We start from the raw sequence: 25,015 nt of genomic DNA, 5'->3' as shown, positions 1-25,015 counted from the left end.
GCCAATAAGGGTTCAGCTGTTGCTAAGCGATAGAGCTTTGACGAAAAGGAGTGGAATTCCTTCAGCCGATTGCAGCGCCTGGAATGGAAAACTAGATGTCAAGTCGATGCGGTATATCTTTAGTAAAATATAATCTCATAAATATTATTAATGTGTATAGTGTAATAGTATTTGGGAGAAACGTCTACACATCAAAGTAAGAAAGATCCTATTTGTCACATATTGTTATTCGATGTCCCTTTGGAAAATATCGTGTAGGCTTTGGAAGTCGAGAGTCTTAAAACACCTGCAGAACGCCGCCAATAATTATACCACATACGAAAGAATGAGTTCGTTAGAACAATACCTTAAGATTTAGGACTGGCATGCATTGATAAGAATTATAGAAATGAATACCACGTGTCTAATGCTTAGAAGGGACCTTGTTCTGGTGTCACACGAAAAACGGAACCAGGCACGTAGCCAAGGGGAAGGGGGTCCGGGGAGTCCGGACTTCCCCCTTCGAAACCAGAAATGAAAAAAATAAGGCAGGAGGAAACAAAAAGAAACGAGGAAAAGAAGAATCAGAGTTAAAAATAAAAACAACTACAGCAAGTTTTTGGTTACTCTTTCTTATGAGGAGAATTGTATTACTTGCAATGCATGGTGGCGAATGAGCGGGATATCCTGGAAAAGTCAGGGAATTTGAAAGAAAAATTACGGAATTCTTCTGCTACTAATCAGGGAAACCTCAAGCTTTCGAAATCATAGTTCTGTAATAGTGTGGATATTTTTGTTCATAATTTTTCGTCATCGTTTCTCTGCAGTATCCAACAAATGTTCTTTCAGAAACAATTTTCTATTTCTCCTTTGACTTGTCATTTAGGACAGACATTAGTTGACGGAATAGTAAAAACAAGAAGTTATGTAGAAAGAAAGTTCTGTTAACACTTGATTCAACAAAGAAAGGAACGCAAATATTGTAAAATATTTTACAAGACATGATTGGATATGTATTTTTTATAATAGTTGAGGTTAGAATGAAAGGAAAATTGTTCTATTTGAATGAACAGAGAAAGGAATATAAATGTTGTAAAATCTTTTCGAATTTTTTTTTTTATTATTTAACTCGAGATTTCTTAATAGTTTGTTATTAAAATACTAACATATCCTCATTTTATTGTCCTAACAAACCAAACACATAGCGATTCTTCGAGGCACAGCGACGATATGTTGCCAATAAAGTAGTTTAGATCAATCGAGCTCCTGGGCTTTCAGTATTTCATGTCACGCCCACCCACCCCATTACGAAATCCTGGCTAAACGAACCAATATATGTTCCAGTAAAATAGTTTAGAATGATCGAGCCTCTGGTGTGATGACTACGGTATTTCATGTCACGGACCCTTCCCCCTTTACGAAATCCTGGCTACGTGCCTGGTGGAACGAGACTATGGTCAATCGATTTGTGTTAGTGAACACGAAAATCCATAGGCGGAAAAAATCCTCGATCGCAACCGTTCTGTACTTATGGGGGACCAGTAAGGGCACTGCAAACACAACACGTTGTGGGTAATGAAACGAAATATGGCGCGAGTTCGATGAAGATATGCATAGAAGCATAGTTGAACATGTACTACAATGTGACACTACATTCGACAACACTCAGACAAGTGAGGGCAGAGGCGTAGCACGTAACGACAGTGGAGGAGGGCGGGTAGCGTGGAGTATAGGGAAGGGGAAAAGTTCCATAGAAGGTATGAACACATACGAGCTGGACTTGAGGGGAATAGCATAATAATACATCATATACATGATTAAGTACATGTGTGGAGAGTAGAAAGGCAAGGGGTCAACGGCTCTCCCACCTTCCTGAAGTGATCTTTCAATGTATAGTGGTGTATTGGACTTTACAGTGCATTCACACAGGGGCGTATGTTGCTTACTTTTATGCCATCATCATCACCAAAAACGTATGAAAATGAATGCCTACATGTATACAACAGTCTATACATATCAGACGTTACGATGAGAGGGGATCCGGATAATACTGAAAATCCCCTTCACAGCTCTCTTTCTACCATTTCTGCTTCATGATGTCGTCTACATACTGTTTTATAGTTTGTGATTGATTACTTGACCATGTATTATTATTGTATCATTCTCCTGACGTCTTGCTTCTTCGTCATCATTTTTACTTGCGCAACCCACACCTTCCTCTGTGGTTACATGTTACGCCTATGCCTTCACTTGTCAGAGTATTGTCGAATATAATGTCACATTGTAGTATATGTTGTACTTCTACGCATATTTTCATCGAACTCGCTCAATATTTCGTCTCATTATCCACAACGTGTTGTGTTGCCAATGTCCCTACTCCTCCCCATAAGTACGGAACGGTTGCGATCGAGAGTTTTTCCCGCCTATGGATTTTATGGTTCATTAACAAAAATCGATTGACCATATTCTCGTTCCACATTTCGTGTGACAACAGATAAAGTTCCCTTGTTAGAACGTTTCCCTGAAAAATATTTTTAAAATATATAAAAATTGTAAGAGTAAGGATTGGACCCATGTAGTCTCCTAGCAGCTACCCTATACTTATGTCCATTACCCTCCAAAAGAGCAATTAATTTGATACAAAACAAAGTATATTAACACCAATACATTAAAGATATATTTTAAGGAAAATAAATATTCTATGAAATGTAACTTATATCTATGAATATAATAATAATTTACTTTGGCAAACTAATATAACTAATATTCATTTCTACATGTATTTAGGATACATCTCTGAGAAGTGATCAATGGCTGTGCTCCTATTATTTCTACTGGCATCAATAGTCGCAAGTGAAAAATCTAAAATAAGTTTCGAAAACGACTCCGTTGTTGAAAATTTCTCCAATATAAGAAATTGTGTAAGCGATATTTTAACTTACTACTTTAATGACTTTAAAAATCTCATTGTCTTTAATGATGATAACGATTATTCAGATATTATACTGAAAGACAATCACAATAGAACAGTGTTAACACTGAACACAGAACAGTCACCTAATACAAAAACAAATAGTAAAGAATCTTCTCTGTTGTTTACCAAAACAACCAATGTGGCTTATGTGGTATTTATAGGAGAAACCAGGTCCTTTGAAAATGTCATAAACACGCTGAAATACTTACCTCACTGGAGACCACATAACAAGATGCTAATTGTATCTAACAGACCATATAATGATCAAGATATTTCTAGTGTTTTGGACACTGCTCAACGAGAAAATATTATAAATGTTGTTTTACTATCGTCATCAATATTAATTAATTATAGGTCTGTCATTAATGTGTATACTTTCTTTCCTTTTCGCAACGGACAGTGTAAAACACCAGGAAATACAGTGCTGTTGGATACTTGGGAGCGAGGAAAATTTGAAAAGAGAGCAAATTTATTTCCTGAGAAACTGAAAAATTTGTACAAGTGTCCAATATCTGTTACTGGTCATACAAACGAGATTGTAATAAAGGATAATGGCGAAATTGATTGGAGAGGAATCGGAGGACAATTGATTGTTACCTTTGCAGAAAAACTAAATTGCTCATTAAATTTGAATCTATTCGATAATTGGGAAGAGATGGGTATATTGCAAAATGGTACCTACATGGGAAAGATAAGAGAGATTTTATCAGGTCAATCTGAAGGGAGTTTTAGTGGTTCTACATTTTCAGAGAAAGAATTTCAGGATTTTGAAATAATATTTGCAGGATTTGTATATACAGTATTTTCTGTTCCTGTTCCTCGTTTATATCCCTCTTGGATGACTTTTTACTTTCCCTTTGAGTCTACTTTGTGGATTCTATTACTTATATTCTACATTCTGCTTTCAATTATACCATGCGTCACGTACAGGAAATTATCTTTTCGTAAATTGAAGCAAAGTTCAACATTCCTGGATAGCTTCTCTATTCTATTAGGAATCTCGGTATCCTCCCCTCCAGCCAGAAGTAATTATTTTCGAATAATTTTCCTTATTTGGGTTTATGGATCACTGGTGATCAGTTGTGCTTACCAGGCGAAATTGTTTGGGTTTCTTACCAGACCCAAGATGATGCATCCCATTGATACACTAGAGGAACTTATTGATTCCGGGATTGAGATTGGAGGGCTTTCGAGCCATCGCTGGATGTTTTCAGGTTTATCTAGCCCTATTAATCAAATCATAAGCGATAAATGGATATCCGTAGATTCCGTTCAGTCAGGGTATCAGAAAGTCAGTAAATCACAAAATTTTGCATTCTATTGGTCGCGCGGTTTCTCTGAGAATTTGCTGAAGAGAAAAACGGCTAGATATTCCGATGGAAGGCCTTCGTTTTATATAATGAAGGAAAATTTTGCTTCGTACCATGGCTGTTACCAATGGTATAAAAACTCTTTGTTTGTTGATATCTTTGAGATGATACTACGCACTTGTGAGTTTTCTGGTTTGTTACTGAAGTGGGAAAAGGATACAAATGCCCCAAGTGACAACTATTATCCTGGTGAAGAAGTGGTATTTTCTCTTGGTGTACGAGATATTGTTACTGCATTTGTGATAATTGCAGCAGGTTTATTTTGCAGTTTTATATCATTTGCAGGTGAAATTGGAATAGCCGCTTTCCGTCGTAGACACAAGCAGTAAACACATAAGGTATTGATAGAGAAGCAAGTGAGTTGCAAGTGTTTGAGTTACGTACAAACAAAGAACTAAATAATAAAATGAGTGAATAAATTAGAAATATTAATACAGTATTTCCTGGTGAAACCATATATTTAAGATGTGAAGATTAAGATCGTGGAATCCCGGTGTAAAGATTTTCAAGCATATCAACATCCCGAGCGGATATTACTGTTAGTGCAATGCCATCCTCACGTTCGAAAAAGTAAGGGCCAATGACAACATGACATGATAGAACACACCACACTGTAACCTTGGCGCTATGTAATGGACGCTCGTGAAGCTCGCAAAGATTGTCCTGTGCCCAGTTATGGAAATTGTTTGTTAACGTATCCGTTAAGGTGGAAATGGGCTTCGTCCGATATTCATATGTTGTTAGTCAATACACACGTTCAGTAAAATCCATACGCGACATATGGTCTTGTGGATGTACTTTCTGCACAATCTGTAATTCATGGAGTGGAACTTTAAATCGTGCAGTATTCTTTGTATGCTTCGTCGCGCAATTTCTTCTGTAGATGCATGTTGAACGGGGCTTCTCTCGGTGGAAACTCGAACAGCTGCAATGTTCTCTAAGGTACGTACCGTTCGAACGCCACCTGCAGTCTCTCTTTCAAGGCTGAACCAGTTTCTTCAAAACTATGCATCGATGTTGTAATCGCATGAGGAGATAGGACACGTCCATGACATTCTAGCTGGTAATACTGTCAAAATACACTTTGCGCACCAGTCTCACTATCACCCTGGTTGTAAAACGCTCTGACAGTGATAGAACGTACCGCATTACTCAAATGCTGCACGTTACTAAATGACAGTGTTGCCACAGTGGTAGCTATGGAGTGGGCTGAAAAATAGTACAAAATTGAAACAAAAAGGGCTGACTTCATTGTTTTTTACCAGTGTAGTACATGACTATAACACGAAACTAAAAGAGGTAAAGTTCTAGAACACTCACCCCCCCCCTCAAGAGTCTAAATCAAGAAAGTGCTCTCTTTAAAAAATTCTTTTTAAAACCATCCAAATAGGAGGATTCCGAACAACCGTGAAAGTAGATGAAACTTTTCTCGCACGTAGGAAGTATAACAGAGGCCGCAAATTAAGAGGGAAAACAGTTATCATCTTCGGTATGTATTGCACGGAAACCAAACGCGCCTCTATTTCAAAGTGGCCAATAAACAAAAATGGTATTATGGCGATATACGAAAAAATATATAAAACGAGGAACAAATCAATCATCTCCGAGTTCGTGTGTAAACAGTACGTTATAATAAAAGGTTAATATATAAATTATTCACCTTATTCTCGTTTATTTCACGACCGAAAGAGAATAAAGACTGTAAGAAGAATATAAGATAAATAAACTGACATTTGTAAAAAAAAATGTAAAACCGGCCCCAGGGTCCTAGAAGCTTGCCTGGAAGACATGACAACAACACATTATTAATAATTTTAAGTCACAATTGTATCTATTATTTCTAACTAGTGCAGCACATATACATATAATACACATACGGAAACACAACTTTTAAAAATGTAACAAGTATTTGTTAAATGATGCTGAACCAACTTTTTCACAAAAGGGGCTGAAAATACCAGTGTGGTACTAACGGGCCGATCAATGACAAAAAGAGCTGATTTTGGTACAATTGTACCAAGTGTGGCAACACTGCTAAATAACAATGCGTTTACAAGAACTACGTATCAGTTCCGTACAGTTGCCGGTTCTACAGTGTTGCCAACTCTATCATTCAAAATTTCCCTCTCCCGTGCCACCCTGTATTTTAAAATCCATGTATTTTTGTGGTTAACAGGGATGCAAATAAACAACACAATTTTACTCGTCCAAGAAAAAAGCTACATGGCCACATCCCACAATAGAAATGATTTATTTACCTTCGGTATGATATTAAATACTCACCCGCACCGATGAACCACTCGCCCCGGGTGGGTGGGCGAGTGCTTATTTGCATCCCTGTTCTAGTCGTGTTGTTAAAAAATTTGATGGAGTTTCAAGTATTCTCGTTAGCAACAATTACTTCTTGTGAAAAAAATGTGTGTTCAGTTATATTGCCCGACAGCCTATCCTGCGCTTTTCCCTAGTCTTAATTTCTAGTAAGAACACATGGGATTTATAATCAAGATTCAATGTGGATCCATGATCTATTACAAGAAACAAAGAACTTTTGGGTACAAGTCACTGGATTTGCTGTGTAATATTTAATTCAACACACTTCATTAGGCCAATCATAGTTCTTGAAGATATTGTTAACATATTTTCTTTATTTCACTGCTCTCCGTACTTTCTCAGTAGCGAAACTATATAAGACAAGACCTATAGTTTAAAGTAGTGTTTAAGCCATTGGAGTGATTTCAATATTTTTCCACAGGGAATCAAATTGAGATCAGTTGAAAGCTGGTCAATGTTTTTGAAAGTTATTTACAGAAGTCATGGTATACAATTCATTCAGAATTTATAGGTTATTTACAGAATTAAAGCACACACAACAAAATTAAACCTAATAATTAAAACCCAAACCAGCTGATACAAAAGAGGTGCTGGTATATGAATTCCGAATGCCACATATGCATACATCAACATACACACATGTGCGTAAAGAAAAAACTACATTCCAAATCATCCGTCTTGGTTGTTACGCAATGCACGATGAACACAATATACTTCCACATGAGACGAAATAAAGCTTACCAATGTGATATGTTCTGGAAAGGAAACCTAGAAACCCGCCAGGTGAAGGATTCGCATGTAACAGAAGCCAAAAATCAAAGAACATAAAAACTAACAGCACTGCCAGTTCTACACCCAGAAATGTTAACTGGGAGGGATCCAAAGTATTTGAGGGAGATCCAATACGTCTACATAATATGGAACCTGTCTTATACTGCACCCGAAAAGACGATAAGTAATTCTTACTTACTGTCACCTATATTTTTAGAAAAAATAATAGAACGATTATTTTTATAAGAAAAGAAGTACATGATGAGGCGTAAAATAAAATATTTAGCCTACATCAATCGTTTCTCTGTTAAATAAGTATCGTTCGTTAAGAAAGTCTACAAATGTTAGTCAAGTTTCGAAATTTTTGGGAGGTCCGGGCTCGGTGGAACCCCCTCGTGCTTACGCCCCTGAGCATTGGTAACTAGTCCCAAATTCAATGTGGCGTTCCCCATCATACAGTTTTATGTGGAAATTATCAAGAGTATAAAATATACTTATTTTATAAAAGAAATATGTATATACTAAAATACTAGGCTATCCACAGAGGAAGGGGGAGCGATTCTACATACTGATTTATTAATATTTGATTCACAAATTACCGTAGAAGAAGCGCTCATTATCAATATAAGCTAAGAATTAACTTGTAAATGCGGGTCTACTTTCATTTGTTTTCTTCTCTACTAGATATTTTCTTTCTTATTTTGTAATTCTGCAATCACTTTTTTAAATTCTCATTATATTGATTTGATTCAGTATGGTCCCGTAATTTAAAAATATGAATGCTAAAAAACAAATTCCATTTGTAATTGCTAGTGGAAGAAAATTGAGAAATCTTATTTAGCGCGAAAAACCTTCTCGTTCACTGGAAACCATACTGTGTTGCAGAAGCACTGCAACGATCAGTCCCTTTAACTTCTAAGATAGGGGAGAGGAGACTTAACATTTGCTCCAATTGCCGCGCTGAAGGAAACTGGTCGTTGTATGCTCGCTGCAACACAATATAAATTAGAGACTCTGTGACGGAGTATTTTTTCGCTTTTTAAAACGGATTAACGGAATGGACAGTTACAGAAGTAAAAAATATGTTATTTAAAGTGTATATATGCCAGAATTAAAAAGTATTTTTTTCTGTTCTTCACCAGTATTGATAATATTTTTTTCTTGAAATACTTTGGTCGTTGCGCAACGCTACAACACTAACATTAGCCGCCACTGGTGTAGACAATATTTTAAGGATTTACAAATTATGACAGTTCCCTCTCTATATATTTATAGTTGTATTATGTATGTTAAAGAAAATGAGGAATGTTTAGGTTACCGTACAATATCCATTCATATAATACTAGACATAAAGATGACTTAATACTCCTTATACGTATTAGGCTAAGTATAACACAAAAGAAGTTATAAGTATACAGGTATGAAACTATACAATACATTGCCAATGCATATACGAATGTTGTGTGATAATGATTTCAAAAAAACATGGTAAAATCTTTTCTTGTAAATAATTCTATTTATAGTATCAACGAATTTGAAGAAAAGTGAAAATTGTAGCTTTTTTCTTTCTTTGTTTATATTTGTTTATATACTCACTGTCTATTACAATAAATGTTGTTTAATGGCAATAAATATTCTATTCTATTCTATTCTATTCTATTAGGTGCTAAAATTGAACATGGTGTATTTGTGGGATCTCTAATTCGACAACTTCAATAAGATTGTTGATTCGAAGCAGGGTCGTGCCGTAAGGGGGGGGGGGCGAGCGGGGCGTGCGCCGCGCGCCGAAGTAAGGGGGGCGAAAAATTCGATAGAAAAAAGGAAAAAAGATAGGAAAAATTGCTTGGAATATATGTATGGTGGTGCCGTCGTATACTTTCGCCCCGGGCGCAGATTTTCCACGGCATAGCCCAGGTTTGAAGTATACTTAGCAGACAAGAAGAAAAGCAAATATGGGTATGTTGCAATGCAGTAAAAGTAACAAAAAACTTACTTTAAAGTAGAAGAGACGGCAAATACAAGGAATGAGAGCTTACAAAGATTTATGGTTCAACATATTCTTGAAAGTCAATTTCAGAGATTCAAATATGAATTTCTTTCTAAAAAGTTGCAATAATGTATCGGACGACATCGGGGAAATATTTCATAGACACATAGTTACCATAGAGAAAAGGTAAGAATAGTAATTGATGCCCAGAGTTTTAACAGATTGTTGGTGATTTATAATTCGGGACAAGGACAGTCAGTACGAAAGGTCAAAATAAAACATTCTGTTTAAATTTTAACCTTTCTTTGTAAATATTTATTTAGACACTGAATACATAATTTACCTTCTGTTATTCTCTAAACATTATAGGCTTTTCATGTTGAATTTCAGTCAGATTATCACTGTATGAACATGTTTGGAATTATAAGAAAATGTGTAAATACATTAAAAATATATTTACTCTCAAGCTATCCTTAATGCAGAAAAACTAAACACATAGTCGAATTCGGCTCTCAATTTTTTAAAAAAATAAGAATTACAACTTCTTTTTCAGAGATAGGAAAAAAATCTATACAACATTATTATTAGAGTTAAAAATCGAGAATTTTTTTTACAGGAAAGGTGGAAAGATTCAACCTACTGTTTTTTATATGACTTAATTGTCATTGACACGTGGACACATGTAACACGTGCAAATGATAAAGTCAATAAGATATCTCTTACAGAACTATAATTACCAGAATGGTCCCCAAAGACATCAGACCTCATTCTTCGTATTTAAATATTAGTTTTACTCCTTGCAATCGAAAAGGTAAATATGTTTATATGCATTACGGTTGCTAAGAAACTAGGACAGGCAACCACAAAAGGTGATTAGCTTTTAATCATGAGATAGGACTCATTATCACGAACATTTAGGCCGTATCTACCAGTAATACAGTAACAACTAAATAATTCTTTGGAGCGTTGGAAAATTATGGTAATATTTTGTAATTGTACTTTCTGAAAATTGAAGTAGAGTTTAATACTTACTGAGTAACATACAGTATCTTTAGAGGCATTAAAATTAGATACAAGTTTTTAAAATGCAGGGGCAAGTGATGCACAGTGAAACAAATGGCATAATAAGCTATCATTTCAAGCTTAAATGGTATAAACAACACGATAGTGACATCTCATGCAATAGTGATTAGTGAATCTCATGCTGGTTTGCAAATGGCTGCCAGCTTTATTTCCTGTATTCCGTATGGTTTCTGCGATTGTGTGAGGGAAAGCAAAGTTTCGAACAGCTTTGTATTAGTTGAAATATTCAGTTTTTTACAGTGTTAATATTGTAGAAAATTCATCATGATCATAAGTATTCTGCTCTTATTGGCAGGTCATTTACTGCAACTGAGAAGTTTCCATGCTCCAAGGTATTCCACTAACCTCTTTGTCTTCACGTACGATTTCGTCCATTAATTGTAGTCTTCTTCGCCCCTTCCTTCTCTTTCTTGCAGTCATACCCTCCAGCCCGTCCCTCATGATACAGTTCCTTGTCAGCCGTCCCAACCAATTTCTCTTCCTCTTCTTAATAATATCTAAAATTGTTCTTCTCTCCCCCACCAATTCTAACACCCGTCTTCTCCTCGACCCAACTAATTCTTTTCATTCTTCTCCACACCCGCATTTCGAAAACTTCCAGTCGTTTTTCATTGCTTTTGCGTAATGCCCATGTTTCTGACCCATACAAAACAATATTCCACACGAAGCATTTTGAGTTGTTTTTTTCTTTTCAACTTTTTATTCAGGGTTCCACAAAATAGTATTTTCTTCCTCCTAAAGGCTTCTATCGTCATTCCTATTCTTATTTTTATTTCACTTTATACTCCATATCAGCACTAATAATACTGCCCAGGTATCGAAAACTACCACCTATTTCCTCCTCTCCTATTTCTATTTTTGACACTGTTCGCTTCGTTCCAATCACCATGGCTTTTGTCTCTCTAACATTTATTTTCATTCCATGTTCTTCACAGTCCTTCCTCAAGTTTTCTAACATCTTATTGATATATGTCTAATTTAAAAGAAGATTAAACAAATTAATTGTTTCAGCAAGGCTAAAGTTTGTATCATTGACTAAAGGTCGTTAATTTAGAGATTATTCCTGGTAGCTAAAGAGAACGAAGCACTTTGGTTCTAGGTGCAGTGAAATGTTTCGTTATGGCCTTTTTATTACACAGCAGCCGTTAGTCTTTTGTTGTTGATTTCTCACACGCTATCATTCGTTTAGGCAGTAAGACATTTCGTTTAGCAAAGCGAAGCTTTTTGTTTATTTTAAACTTAAGTATACAATAATATTTGTTTCTCTTTAATGTAATGTGAAATCAGCCATTTTCACAAGAGTATAACCATTATAATTGTACTTTATCTATTGTTTGATAGATGGGGTACAATTATAAACAATCGGGGTACTATGAAACAATCACAACTCTTTTGAAAATAGTTTATCCTAATGGTCATAACCTCGTATGAGTTAATGTATCAACGAATGAAGATTATTCTTTCAAGAAGCGTATTTCTAATGAATCTATTGTGAGAAATAAAACAACCATCCTATTTTTTTTATTGTGTCACACTTTCCCTTATAACATTCTTATAGTGTTACCAAAATGTCTTGAGCTGTGGCAAAAACACGAACTAAAGCTCATACCCACGCGTTGAACCACTGGCGCAAATCCCGGGGGGAACGAGGGGGACATGTCCCCCCCAATGTTGGACCTGGGGGGGACTGTCCCCCCCAATAATCTGATTTAAAAAGCGCTTTTTCGGATTTGTGTCCGACTGCCCCAAAGGAATGTAAGATGAAATTGATTTCTCTTGGCTTTTCCATTTTTTTTAAAAAAAGAATCGTATTCTGTAGTATTTCAAACTGAACTTCGTGCTGTAGTGAGTTTAGTAGTCTCATCAATATGTATTAATTCCACTTCCGCTATTTGGGCACAAATTGCAATAAATGCCAGAGGAGGATATGCCCCTCTCCTCATGCTGGAAAGTTGTCTCAGCTGTAGGTACGGGCACAAATTCCGGGGAAATGGGGAGACATGTCCCCCCAACATTGGAACTAGAGGCTCTCCCAATAATCCGATTTGAAAAGTGCATTTTGCAGATAACTGTGATGAGTTGTGTCCGACTGTCACAAAGGAAAGTTAGATGAAATTTGTTTCTCTTGGCTTTTCCATTTATAATGAAAATGAAGGCGTGCGACTGTGCGTGACGTAACCTCATATGAAATCTTATCTCCTCCTCTCCCCTAGGCCCTAGCACACGAAGAGTATATAGACTATCCAATGTCAGTAGAACCCATCTTTTCAGTAAATGCGCATTTAATCTATTTGTAGTATCAGCCTAGGCATCTACTCATGCTTCGTAAGCTAACAAACTCTATAGCCTATGGAACTCGGAGGTTCAATGCCGCGTTCACAAAAGCTCTCCACTGACTTCTATTCTTAGCCAACTGGATCCAGTTTCTACTTTGTATTCCTATCTCTGCGAGATTCATCTTAATATTGTCTTCCCATCTGCGCCTAGGTCTTCTTAATAGTCGTTTTCCGATTGGTCTTACCGCTAACACTTTGAAAGCGTTCCTACTTTCTTCCATCCTGGCTACATGTCCTGCCCACCTAAGCCTCCTAGACTTGATGACCTTAACAATGTTTGGTAAGCCATATAATTTACGTAGTTCATCGTTATGAAGTTTCCACCATTCCCCATTCCCGTTCCTCTTGGTCCGAATATTTCTCTCGGGATCTTGTTCTCAAATACTTTCAGTCTATGCTCTGTACTCAGTAAGCGTATGATTATCGTTTTATACATTTTAAGCTTCAAATCCCTCGACAGAATTCGCGACGACAAGAGGTTTTGAACTGAATAATAACACGAATTCCCTGTTTTTAGTCGACATTTAATTTCTTCGTGAATATGATTTTCGTCTGTTAATATTGATCCTAGATGTTTGAAAGTATCCACTTTATCAAAAGTATTATTTAATATTTTAACACATACATAATTTGCCGTATTACGGTCCCGACGCACTTCCATGTATTTAGTTTTCTCTGCATTTACTTCTAAACTCATGTCCATGCAAGCGTGTCTAATAAGACCTCTGCATTTCTTTCTATTTTTCTCATATCAACCCCTACTAAACTTACGTAATCAGCGTACGCATAACCTGGTGAACACCGTTCAGCTCTAGGCCCTGGTTGCTATCCTTCATCTTCCTTATAGCGTATTCCAGGACAAAGTTGAATAATAATGACGACAACGCATCTTCTTGTTTCAGGCCATTCTTAACGTGAAAGCTCGTGGCCAAAACTTTTCCTACCCGGACGTTACTTTGGGATTCATTTAAACATGCCTTAATTAATCTAATTAGCTTTTTCGGTATTCCAAATTCTGTAAGAACGTTGTACAATGTTTCTCTCCTAACCGAGTTATAAGCCTTTCTAAAATCAATAAATAGTTGATGTACCGGACTACTGTATTCCCGCTTATTTTCGAGTATTTGGCGAATGGTAAATATTTGGTCGATAGTTGATCGATTTCGTCTAAATCCACACTGATAATCTCCAAACATTTCATCTGCGTATGGGCTCATTCTTGCTAATAGAATGTTTGAAAGGATTTTATAGGATGTTAACAGAAGAGAGATGCCTCGATAATTATTACAGTCAGTTTTATCGCCTTTCTTGTGAATTGGAACAATGATTGATTCTTCCCACTCTTGTGGCAATTCTTCCTTGTAGATAAGGAGAATGAGTTTGTGTATCTTGTTCCACAATTTTTTGCCTCCAGCTAAAATTAACTCAGCCGGAATTTCGTTTGCACCCGAGATTTGTGTTTCTTTAATTTCTTTATAGCGAGTTTTACTTCTATTCGATTGGGTTCTGGAATATATGATTTTGCCGTGTGTATCTTTCTTTCTCCACGCACATTAGTTTTTGGCTGCGTGTTAAGCAAATCGTCAAAGAAATCTTTCCATCTATTTAAAATGCTATCTGTATCAGTGAGAACTGTTCCATCAGCTTTCTTTCATATATAAGAACGAGGTTGATAGCCTTTCTTAAATTCGTTGACCCCTTTATACATGTCCCGAATGTTTTTATTTTTACTATCTTCAAGTTCCTAACTTTTAGCTTTCAAAATATCGCGTTTTTTTTTTGTTCTAAAAGTTTTGGAAGTTCCTCGCCTGATGTCTACGAAATTTTGTGTAGTTACTTCATTCGGATTTTGTAGCCAACGTAATTTTGCCTGTTTTCTCTTCTCTGCTAGTTCGAACCATGGTTTGTTCCTACGTATTATTTCCGCGTGTCCCAATTTTTCTTTTGAGAGAGGATGTTTCGTAAGCAAAGAAAAGAATTCAATTGCTGGAATATTTTTCTCTCTAATCTTAAGGTTACATCTGTTAAGTAAAGAGTATGACATGCGTCAGATTTCTGAAACGCTTCCTGTAATGTTATTGAGATTATAATCATTTTGCTCAAAGAGTATTGTTGCGTCACACATAATTGATATTCTTTCTTCATAGTTTTGGGGAAGTCGTCATTTATATTATTATATTACTATAAAACAATTTTAACGTGGATCTTTGTGGATGCCTAATTAGAAACATACCAATTATAAATATGCATGTATTCAGATTTCAGAATGTTTTCACGGCAGTGATTTGTAATACTGATATGTACTACTACTTCATCTACATCACCTAATATATAATATACTCTACAACAGTTGATCAGATTCATCTACCGTAATATGAGTTTCATCTCCCTTATCTAGAATAAGCCTCAAATCTGCCCACCTTCCAATGTTGAAGACAACCAATGGCGTATTTAGGATTTTCTTTTGAGGGCTATGCCCAATACAAGGAAGGAAGTGGGCAATTGCCCACCTGAGTTTGAGAATTAAATATATTTTAATTTATGCATAAATTGAAGTTATAATGACAAGAATTACAGATCGATAAATCCTATATGATATGACACAAAAATTTAAAAGTGAATCTAACCCTTTATTCTATTCATACAAGAAAAAGAAAGCATCCTCTTGGCCGTCCTAATTTCCCGGGCTAATTATTCCCCCGTTTTGATTTTCTTTAATTCAAACATTTCCTTCTTTTAAAAATAACTAAACGATATAATTGTTCCTTTGTTATAATAACTAAAGTCCTGTCATGTTGATATCCGCGCATGTTGGTGTGGAACACTAGTTTCGCTTATCAACTCCTCTTAGTTTTGGTGTTACTGATGACGGCCAACTTGAATCACAACTGACAACGGTCGATAAAGTATGATAGGCGAAATGAAAGTAGTAACGTCAAGAAAAAGAAACAGAAAAATAGAAAGGATGACAGAAAGAACAATTAAGGACGCGGTTCTTACATGGAATGAAATTTGACAAATACAGTATTATTTCTAAACAAAAAGCATAAGAAAATGGAAAGTCAATGACATTCTTAGAAATGGTAAGAAGGATTATTGTTGTACGTGGAATGCGTAAAACTAACAAATTATTTCGAGGGGAGAATGAGCCCGATAGCCTCCTAAATTCGTCACTGAAGACAATTCTGCTCCCCTGATCCTTCACAGCATTGTTTTTCAACTTCATAAATATTTTGAACATCGCTTATATATATATATATATATATATATATATATATATATATATATATATATATATATATATATATATATATATATATATATATATATATACGGGACCATCTTACCCGTCCCCCCCAATGTTGAAGACAGATTTGCGCCTTTGCGTTGAACAATTAAGGGTTCAGCTGTTGCTAAGCGAGAGAGCTTTGACGAAAAGGAGTGGAATTCCTTCAGCCGATTGCAGCGCCTGGAATGGAAGACTCATAAATATTATTAATGTGTATAGTGTAATAGTATTTGGGACAAACATCTACACATGAAAGCAAGAAAGATCTTATTTGTCACATATTGTTATTCGATGTCCCTTTGGAAAATATCGTGTAGACTTTGTAAGTCGAGAGTCTTAAAACACCTGCAGAACGCCGCCAATAATTATACCACATAAGAAAGAATGAGTTAGTTAGAACAATATCTTAATATTTAGAACTGGCATACATTGATAAGAATTATACAAATGAATACCATAGATGGGACCTTGTTCTGGTGTCACACGAAATGTGGAACCAGGCACGTAGCCAAGGGGGAGTGGGTCCGGGGAGTCCGGACTTCCCCCTTCGAAATCAGAAATAAAAAAAATTAAGACAGCAAGCTTTTGGTTACCCTTTCTTATGAGGAGAATTGTATTATGGTGGCGAATGAGCGGGATATCCTGGAAAAGTCAGAGAATTTGAAAGAAAAATTACGGAATTCTTCTGCTACTAATCAGGGAAATCTTAAGCTTTCGAAAGCAAAAGTTCTGTAATAGTGTAGACATTTTTTATCATAATTTTTCGTCATCGTTTCTCTGCAGTATCCAACAAATATTCTTTCAGAAACAGTTTTCTATTCCTCCTTCGACTTGTCATTTGGGACAGACTGTAGTTGACGGAATAGTAAAAACAAGAAGTTATGTAGAAAGAAAGTTCTGTTAACACTTGATTCAACAAAGAAAGGAACGCAAATATTGTAAAATATTTTACAAGACATAATTGGATATGTACTTTTTTAATAGTTGAGGCTATAATGAAAGGAAAATTATTATATTTGAATGAACAGAGGAAGGAACGTAAATGTAAAATCTTTTCCAATTCTTTTTATTATTTAACTCGAGATTTCTTCATAGTTTGTTATTAAAATACTAACATATCCTCATTTTATTGTCCTAACAAACCAAACACATAGCGATTCTTCGAGACGCAGCTACGATATGTAGCCAGTAAAGTAGTTTAGATCGATCGAGCTCCTGGGATTTCAGTATTTCATGTCACGCCCACCCACCCCATTACGAAATCCTGGCTAAACGAACCAATATATGTTCCAGTAAAATAGTTTAGAATGATCGAGCCTCTGGTGTGATGACTACAGTATTTCATGCCCCGGACCCTCCCTCCTTTACGAAATCCTGGCTACGTGCCTGGTGGAACGAGACAATGGTCAATCGATTTGTTTTAGTGAACACGAAAATCCATCGACGGGAAAAATCCTTGATCGCAACTGTTCCGTACTTCTGGGGGGGGGGATAAGGTCACTGCCAACACAACACGTTGTGGATAATTAGACGAAATATGGCGCGAGTTCGATGAAAATATGCATAGAAGCACAGTTGAACATATACTACAATATATAACATCCGAAAACACTCTGACAAGTGAGGGCAGAGGCGTAGCACGTAACGACAGAGGAGGAGGGAAAGTAAGCGTGGAGTATAGGGTAAAGGAAAACTTCTATAGAAGGTATGAACACATACGAGCTGGACTTAAGAAGAATAGCATAGTAGTATATCATGGACATGGTCAAGTACATGGGTGAAGAGTAGAAAGACAAGGGGGCAACGGCCCCCACCTTGATGAACTGATCTCTCAATTTATAGTGGTATATTGGACTTTAGAGTGCATTCACATTGGGGCGTATGTTGTTGTTTAACTTTTGTGTCATCATCATCATCAGAAACGTATGAAAATGAATGCCTACATGTATACAACGGTCTATACACATCAGACGTTACGATGAGAGGGGGTCCGGACAATCCCCTTCACAGCTCTCTTTCTACCATTTCTGCTTCATGATGTCGTCTACAGGCTGTTTTATAGTTTGTGATTGATTACTTGACCATGTATTATTATTGTATCATTCTCCTGACGTCTTGCTTCTCCGTTTTCTTCAATTATATCATCATTTTTACTTGTGCTACCCACCCTCTCTTCTGTGGTTACATGTTACTCCTCTGCCCTCACTTGTCAGAGTATTGTCGAATATAATGCCACATTGTAGTATATGTTGTACTTCTACGCATATTTTCATCGAACTCGCTCCATATTTCGTCTCATTATCCACAACGTGTTGTGTTGTCAATGTCTCGACTCCTTCCCATAATACGTAACGGTTGCGATCGAGGGTTTTTTCCCGCCTATGAATTTTCTTGTTCACTAACACAAATCAATTGACCATATTCTCGTTCCACATTTCGTGTGACAACAGAAAAAGTTCCCTTGTTAGAACGTTTCCCTGAAAAATATTTTTAAAATATATAAAAATTGTACGAGTAAGGATTGGACCCATGTAGTCTCCTAGCAGCTACCCTATACTTATGTCCATTACCCTCCAAAAGAGCAATTAATTTGATACAAAACAAAGTATATTAACACCAATACATTAAAGATATATTTTAAGGAAAATAAATATTCTATGAAATGTAACTTATATCTATGAATATAATAATAATTTACTTTGGCAAACTAATATAACTAATATTCATTTCTACATGTATTTAGGATACATCTCTGAGAAGTGATCAATGGCTGTGCTCCTATTATTTCTACTGGCATCAATAGTCGCAAGTGAAAAATCTAAAATAAGTTTTGAAAACGACTCCGTTGTTGAAAATTTCTCCAATATAAGAAATTGTGTAAGCGATATTTTAACTTACTACTTTAATGACTTTAAAAATCTCATTGTCTTTAATGATGATAACGATTATTCAGATATTATACTGAAAGACAATCACAATAGAACATTGTTAACACTGAACACAGAACAGTCACCTAATACAAAAACAAATAGTAAAGAATCTTCTCTGTTGTTTACCAAAACAACCAATGTGGCTTATGTGGTATTTATAGGAGAAACCAGGTCCTTTGAAAATGTCATAAACACGCTGAAATACTTACCTTACTGGAGACCACATAACAAGATGCTAATTGTATCTAACAGACCATATAATGATCAAGATATTTCTAGTGTTTTGGACACTGCTCAACGAGAAAATATTATAAATGTTGTTTTACTATCGTCATCAATATTAATTAATTATAGGTCTGTCATTAATGTGTATACTTTCTTTCCTTTTCGCAACGGACAGTGTAAAACACCAGGAAATACAGTGCTGTTGGATACTTGGGAGCGAGGAAAATTTGAAAAGAGAGTAAATTTATTTCCTGAGAAACTGAAAAATTTGTACAAGTGTCCAATATCTGTTACTGGTCATACAAACGAGATTGTAATAAAGGATAATGGCGAAATTGATTGGAGAGGAATCGGAGGACAATTGATTGTTACCTTTGCAGAAAAACTAAATTGCTCATTAAATTTGAATCTATTCGATAATTGGGAAGAGATGGGTATATTGCAAAATGGTACCTACATGGGAAAGATAAGAGAGATTTTATCAGGTCAATCTGAAGGGAGTTTTAGTGGTTCTACATTTTCAGAGAAAGAATTTCAGGATTTTGAAATAGTATTTGCAGGATTTGTATATACAGTATTTTCTGTTCCTGTTCCTCGTTTATATCCCTCTTGGATGACTTTTTACTTTCCCTTTGAGTCTACTTTGTGGATTCTATTACTTATATTCTACATTCTGCTTTCAATTATACCATGCGTCACGTACAGGAAATTATCTTTTCGTAAATTAAAGCAAAGTTCAACATTCCTGGATAGCTTCTCCATTCTATTAGGAATCTCGGTATCCTCCCCTCCAGCCAGAAGTAATTATTTTCGAATAATTTTCCTTCTTTGGGTTTATGGATCACTGGTGATCAGTTGTGCTTACCAGGCGAAATTGTTTGCATTTCTTACCAGATCCAAGATGATGCATCCCATTGATACACTGGAGGAACTTATTGATTCTGGTATTGAGATTGGAGGGTTTTCGGGCCATCGCTGGATGTTTTCAGATTTATCTAGCCCTATTAATCAAATCATAAGCGATAAATGGATATCCGTAGATTCCGTTCAGTCAGGGTATCAGAAAGTCAGTAAATCACAAAATTTTGCATTCTATTGGTCGCGCGGTTTCTCTGAGAATTTGCTGAAGAGGAAGACGGCTAGATTTTCCGATGGAAGGCCTTCGTTTTATATAATGAAGGAAAACGTTGGTTCGTACCATGGCTGTTACCAATGGTATAAAAACTCTTTGTTTGTTGATATCTTTGAGATGATACTACATAGTTTTGAATTTTCTGGTTTGCAACTATTATCCTAGTGAAGAAGTGGTATTTTCTCTTGGTGTACGAGGTATTGTTACTGCATTTGTGATAATTGCAGCAGGTTTATTTTGCAGTTTTATATCATTTGCAGGTGAAATTGGAATAGCTACTTTGCGTCGTAGACACAAGCAGTAAACACATGAGGTATTGATAGATAATCAAGTGAGTTGCAAGTGTTTGAGTTACGTATATATGTTCTATTACATATGTTGCTGCACGGGATCTATTGTAACGCCCTTCAGTTTCTGTGTAGGATCGAAACACAGGAATCATAAGATGTTTGGAGAGAATATATCCATTATCTCCAACAAGCAACCCATCATATTGTCCATTATCAAACTCTGCAGCAACTCTACTATTGTCCCGAATGCGTAAATAATGTATGGTACTCGGCCAACGGTTTACACGTTCAAAAGCTTCGTATTGGCATCAAAAATGATTTGTGTATTGATAGAAAAGAAATTCTTGCGATTTCTGTATAGTTACGCTTGTGCTCCAGAAGTACAAAGTATGCGTATTAGATGATGACTTTTTAAAATTTTTTTTCTCAAAAATTATTTCCTATAGCACGACTGAATGAACTTTTGCCTATTCATGACTAAAATGACTTTTATTCCATTGAAATATTGAAAAAGGTCACGCACAATCCACTTTGAAATGTTATATAGACCATTTTAGCATTTTATATAATTGCATTAACAATGTTTATATGTTAACTTGTGCTGACCGACTTATTATTATTATTGATTACAAGTGACCCTTTCTAGTATCAATCTGGCGATGGAGGGAATTTAATAGATACTAAAAGTGGAGGTTAGATGGAAATATATCCAGAGTTTATTATAAAGAGATTCTTGTATTATTTGGTGAGCTACATTGAACTCTCCCGCTAATTATAATTGCGCATATAATATTTTATTAGTGTCTGCCTCTTTTATTTTGTGTAATTGTGATTTCCTTGTATGTAAATAAAATATGTGAAAACTCAATAACAGTTTCTTTAATTTGTTACGTATTTAATTTTACGCTAAAGGTTTTTATATTTCGGTTGTTGAGTAGAAGACAATATGTCGTTCAAGAAGAGCTTTTCTAACACGGAGAAGAACAAGGAAACCTGGACAAAGAACTGGACCTTAGTCCAGTTTCAAGCGCCATCAACAAGACGCAAACGCGGAAATATATGAAGCACCCTTCAGAGAACGGAGTCGCATGCCCCTGAAGAACCATGTTATTGAACTTTTGAAATTTCTTCAATCCACTGCCAAAGAACGGACAGAGAGGATCGGTACAATTGCTGTGGAGCTTAAAGCCATATGGAGCAAAACATTGACCTTCCCGCATGTATCTGCTCAAGCCCTCTGTGCAAAATTAGCAAACCTTATGAAAGAATATGAGCGCAGCAGAAAGAAACACAACTTTAATTCATTGAATGAACTGTTTGACATGGCCAAGGTAAAAGGCGAATGGATGTGCAAAGACTATAAGTACCTCTACAAACTGCAGATTGAAAACAAGGGTCAGGTTGGTTATTCCACTGGCAAACTTTCTATTGCAAAGACCATACACCCATCCAAGCGAGAGAAGGCAATGGAAGCGACTGTGTCGACATTTACCAGCTCAGCACCACCTAATTGTTCTACAAGTAAGAGGACTCATCGAACAACAACGAAGACAGTCCTTGGAAGGATGAGAATGCAGCATCAACGAGCACAAGGAAGCGTAACACAACAGGTATTGAAAGACATCTTGTTACAAATTCAAAGCTGTCGTCCCAAAGATCAGAAAAGATGTGCAACCAGTTTTCTGGTGAGGACATTGAAATTACAACCTCATGTCAGTCTTCAATCCACGAGGCTATCTACACGAGAGCTGCTCATGTGAAGAAGCACTTATTGAGTACGCTTCATTTGGGGAAAAGGAGGATACACTTCGACGGCAAACGCATTGATGGCTTTGATTACCTGGCAGTGGTCCTCAAGAATGAAGCAAAATAAATTAAGTTGACTGTGCTCAAGTTGAAAGATGGAAAAGTTCAAACAATTGCAGAAGGGCTCCAGGATGTGTTAGAGGAGTTCAACCTGTGGGGATCAATTGTTATGATTGTTGCCCAGACAACAAGCGTGAATACTGGCAAGGAGACAGGCGTTGTTCGGCTACAACAAATGTTCGAAAGTAAAGGTCACCCCAAATCCAAGTTCATCGGTTGGCAGCACCATGTGCAGGATCGCGTTCTTCGCGTTGTCATGGACGATAAGCTATATGGGTCGACTAAAACACCAAACACCAAGTACTTCTTTGAACAGGGTTTGATGAGCAAATATGATAAATTGAAAGCAGTCTTCAGCAATGGTAAAATTGAGATTAAGGAAAAAGGAGACTGAAGAGACGACATGGAGTTTCTCTACCACCTCACTCGTTTCTTCCATCGCTTTTCTAAGAGGAATGAAGCCCCCTTCGTGAAGATTTAATATATCCCAAACATTAGCAATGCAAGCCAAAACTATCGTGAAATTCTAGCCCTTCTTGCGTTTATTCTGATGCCTGAAACCCGGAACAGGCTGCGTAAAATCTGTACATTCATTTCTACTCATGGGCTGACCATCGATTAAGCAGTCAATTCTTTCACGCTGAAGAATGGTTTTGATGAACAATCTGCAGCTCTGAGTGACTATTCAACAGGTGTCAAATGCTTGAAAACCCCCTGGAAAACAGATGGATATCTAATTAATTTTATCAAATCTTGAATGAAAGCTCATCAAATTATGATACAGGGAAACGAGGTTGTATAAAAGTCGTCACCCTAATTGGGTATATGTACAAAATCTATAGCCCCTATAACAGTCGGGACCCCAAAAATTCAATAGAATTCCCATTTGTTCCTTGATATATTTTCTTGTTTCTGTGGTATGGATACATACAGTGACTTTAAGGCAATTAAACTGTTTATCACATAATTAAAAGCTCTTTTAGCAGTAGTACGATGGATGTTAATGAGATTTCCTGCTACAATTTGGTAAGTATCAGTACGAAAAGTTCGCAGTACACAAAGAAGTTGCAGCCAAGGAGAGAAAGTGCGGTGCCTATCAGAATTAAACTGTAGTAACTGCTCTAGCATACCAAGTAGTCAAAATATTCTCTTACGAAACCCAAACCACTCTTTGAAATCATTGTCACTATACATCGCAAATGAGTTTCTTCTCTCCATTAAAACCCTCATTCTTGGGATGTCTACCTCTTGCACCATATCTATATATTCTTCGTAGTCCAAATAATCCATAGAATTCGATATCTAACACGCAAAAAACCAAAGAACACACTTTACTCCTACTACTGCTTAGGAGTAAATTTTGGCCTTATTTCCTCTTTAAGTTACTAATGTAGTAACGTACTCTTTGATGGTGCTCTTCACCAGTTATGGAGTAAATAAATTTACTTCGGTAGTAAGTGAAAAATTTACTCCTGTAGTAATTTACTCCTTTAGTTCAGTACTCTCGCTACTTATGGTAAATTCGTACAGTATAAGTTGGCCACAAAGTCCGGTTACTCCTGAAAATAAAATAACATGAACCACTAAACGTACGTAAATAACTAAACAGAAAGAAGTTTTATTGAGATAAAAAGCATTAAATGTCCAAAGTATCAGTCTGCGACCGTCATTCTCATGACAAAGGATAATACGCCGTCAGGTTCTGTGTGACATTTCGCGGAGCATTGCAAGTGTAACTTGAGTGAAAGCTTGTTTCACAGCTTCTGTCAGTTCGGTAGTGGTATTGTAACGCTTTCGTGCAACGATGGCATTTATGAACCCTCATAGCGTATTATCACAAGTGGTGAGGTCTCTCTCTTGCTCCCAACAACTTGCAATAATACGTTCTTCAATACTGTAACTGGTAGCATCAGCCATCGTTTACACAATCTGAAACAATGGAAAACCTTACATTTGCATTTATAAATGTGTAACAGGAAAACTTACATTATCATTTATCAAGGGGTGACGGGATTTTGTGGCCACCCTGTATATACATTGGTTTTCATATTCTAGTTTTAACTACGTTCTAGTTGTAATAATAAGTTTGTCCTCCAGTACAATGTCAATTTTAAAGCTTCAAACAATAATGTATATGTTTACAGTTGCGTGACATACCGTTCTTTCCTTTAAAGCTTTTCTATGTTCTATGTATTATTATTATTATTATTCTGAAATAAATCATATACTATACTGTATACAATAACGATCTAGCTATATGATAAGAATACCTTTATGTTTATCACATAAAAGAGAATAAATGGAAACTACCATCTGCTAATGGAAAACGTCACAAATGGATTCTAGAAAGCCATTAATGTTTTTTTCTAAAAAAGAAATATAACAATAAAGTAATTTCGAAATGAATGTGAACAGGAAGGTTAGGAACAAAGAGATATTTTTTCTGTTTGCT

At 36.2% G+C, this 25,015-nt stretch overlaps 1 protein-coding gene across 1 annotated transcript; it reads left to right on the top strand.

Moving 5' to 3' along the window:
* Window positions 1–3,185: 3,185 nt before the first annotated feature.
* Window positions 3,186–4,652, top strand: LOC145681683 (uncharacterized). Its single transcript, XM_081753302.1, has one exon. It carries the CDS (start codon window positions 3,186–3,188, stop codon window positions 4,650–4,652), a length of 1,467 nt encoding a protein of 488 aa, XP_081609428.1.
* The last annotated feature ends 20,363 nt before the right edge of the window (window positions 4,653–25,015 follow it).

Source organism: Thermobia domestica, chromosome 3 (genome assembly GCF_964235325.1).
Source record: "Thermobia domestica chromosome 3, izTheDome1.hap1.1, whole genome shotgun sequence".
In the NCBI taxonomy this organism is placed as follows: Eukaryota; Metazoa; Arthropoda; class Insecta; order Zygentoma; family Lepismatidae; genus Thermobia; species Thermobia domestica.
The sequence above is the reverse complement of the archived record's forward strand: the minus strand, read 5'-3'. Positions and strand labels throughout refer to the sequence as shown.

What these genes read in the sequence shown, in the direction of transcription:
- LOC145681683 (XM_081753302.1), top strand. Translation starts at nt 3,186, where the DNA reads ATGCTAATTGTATCTAACAGACCATATAATGATCAAGATATTTCTAGT.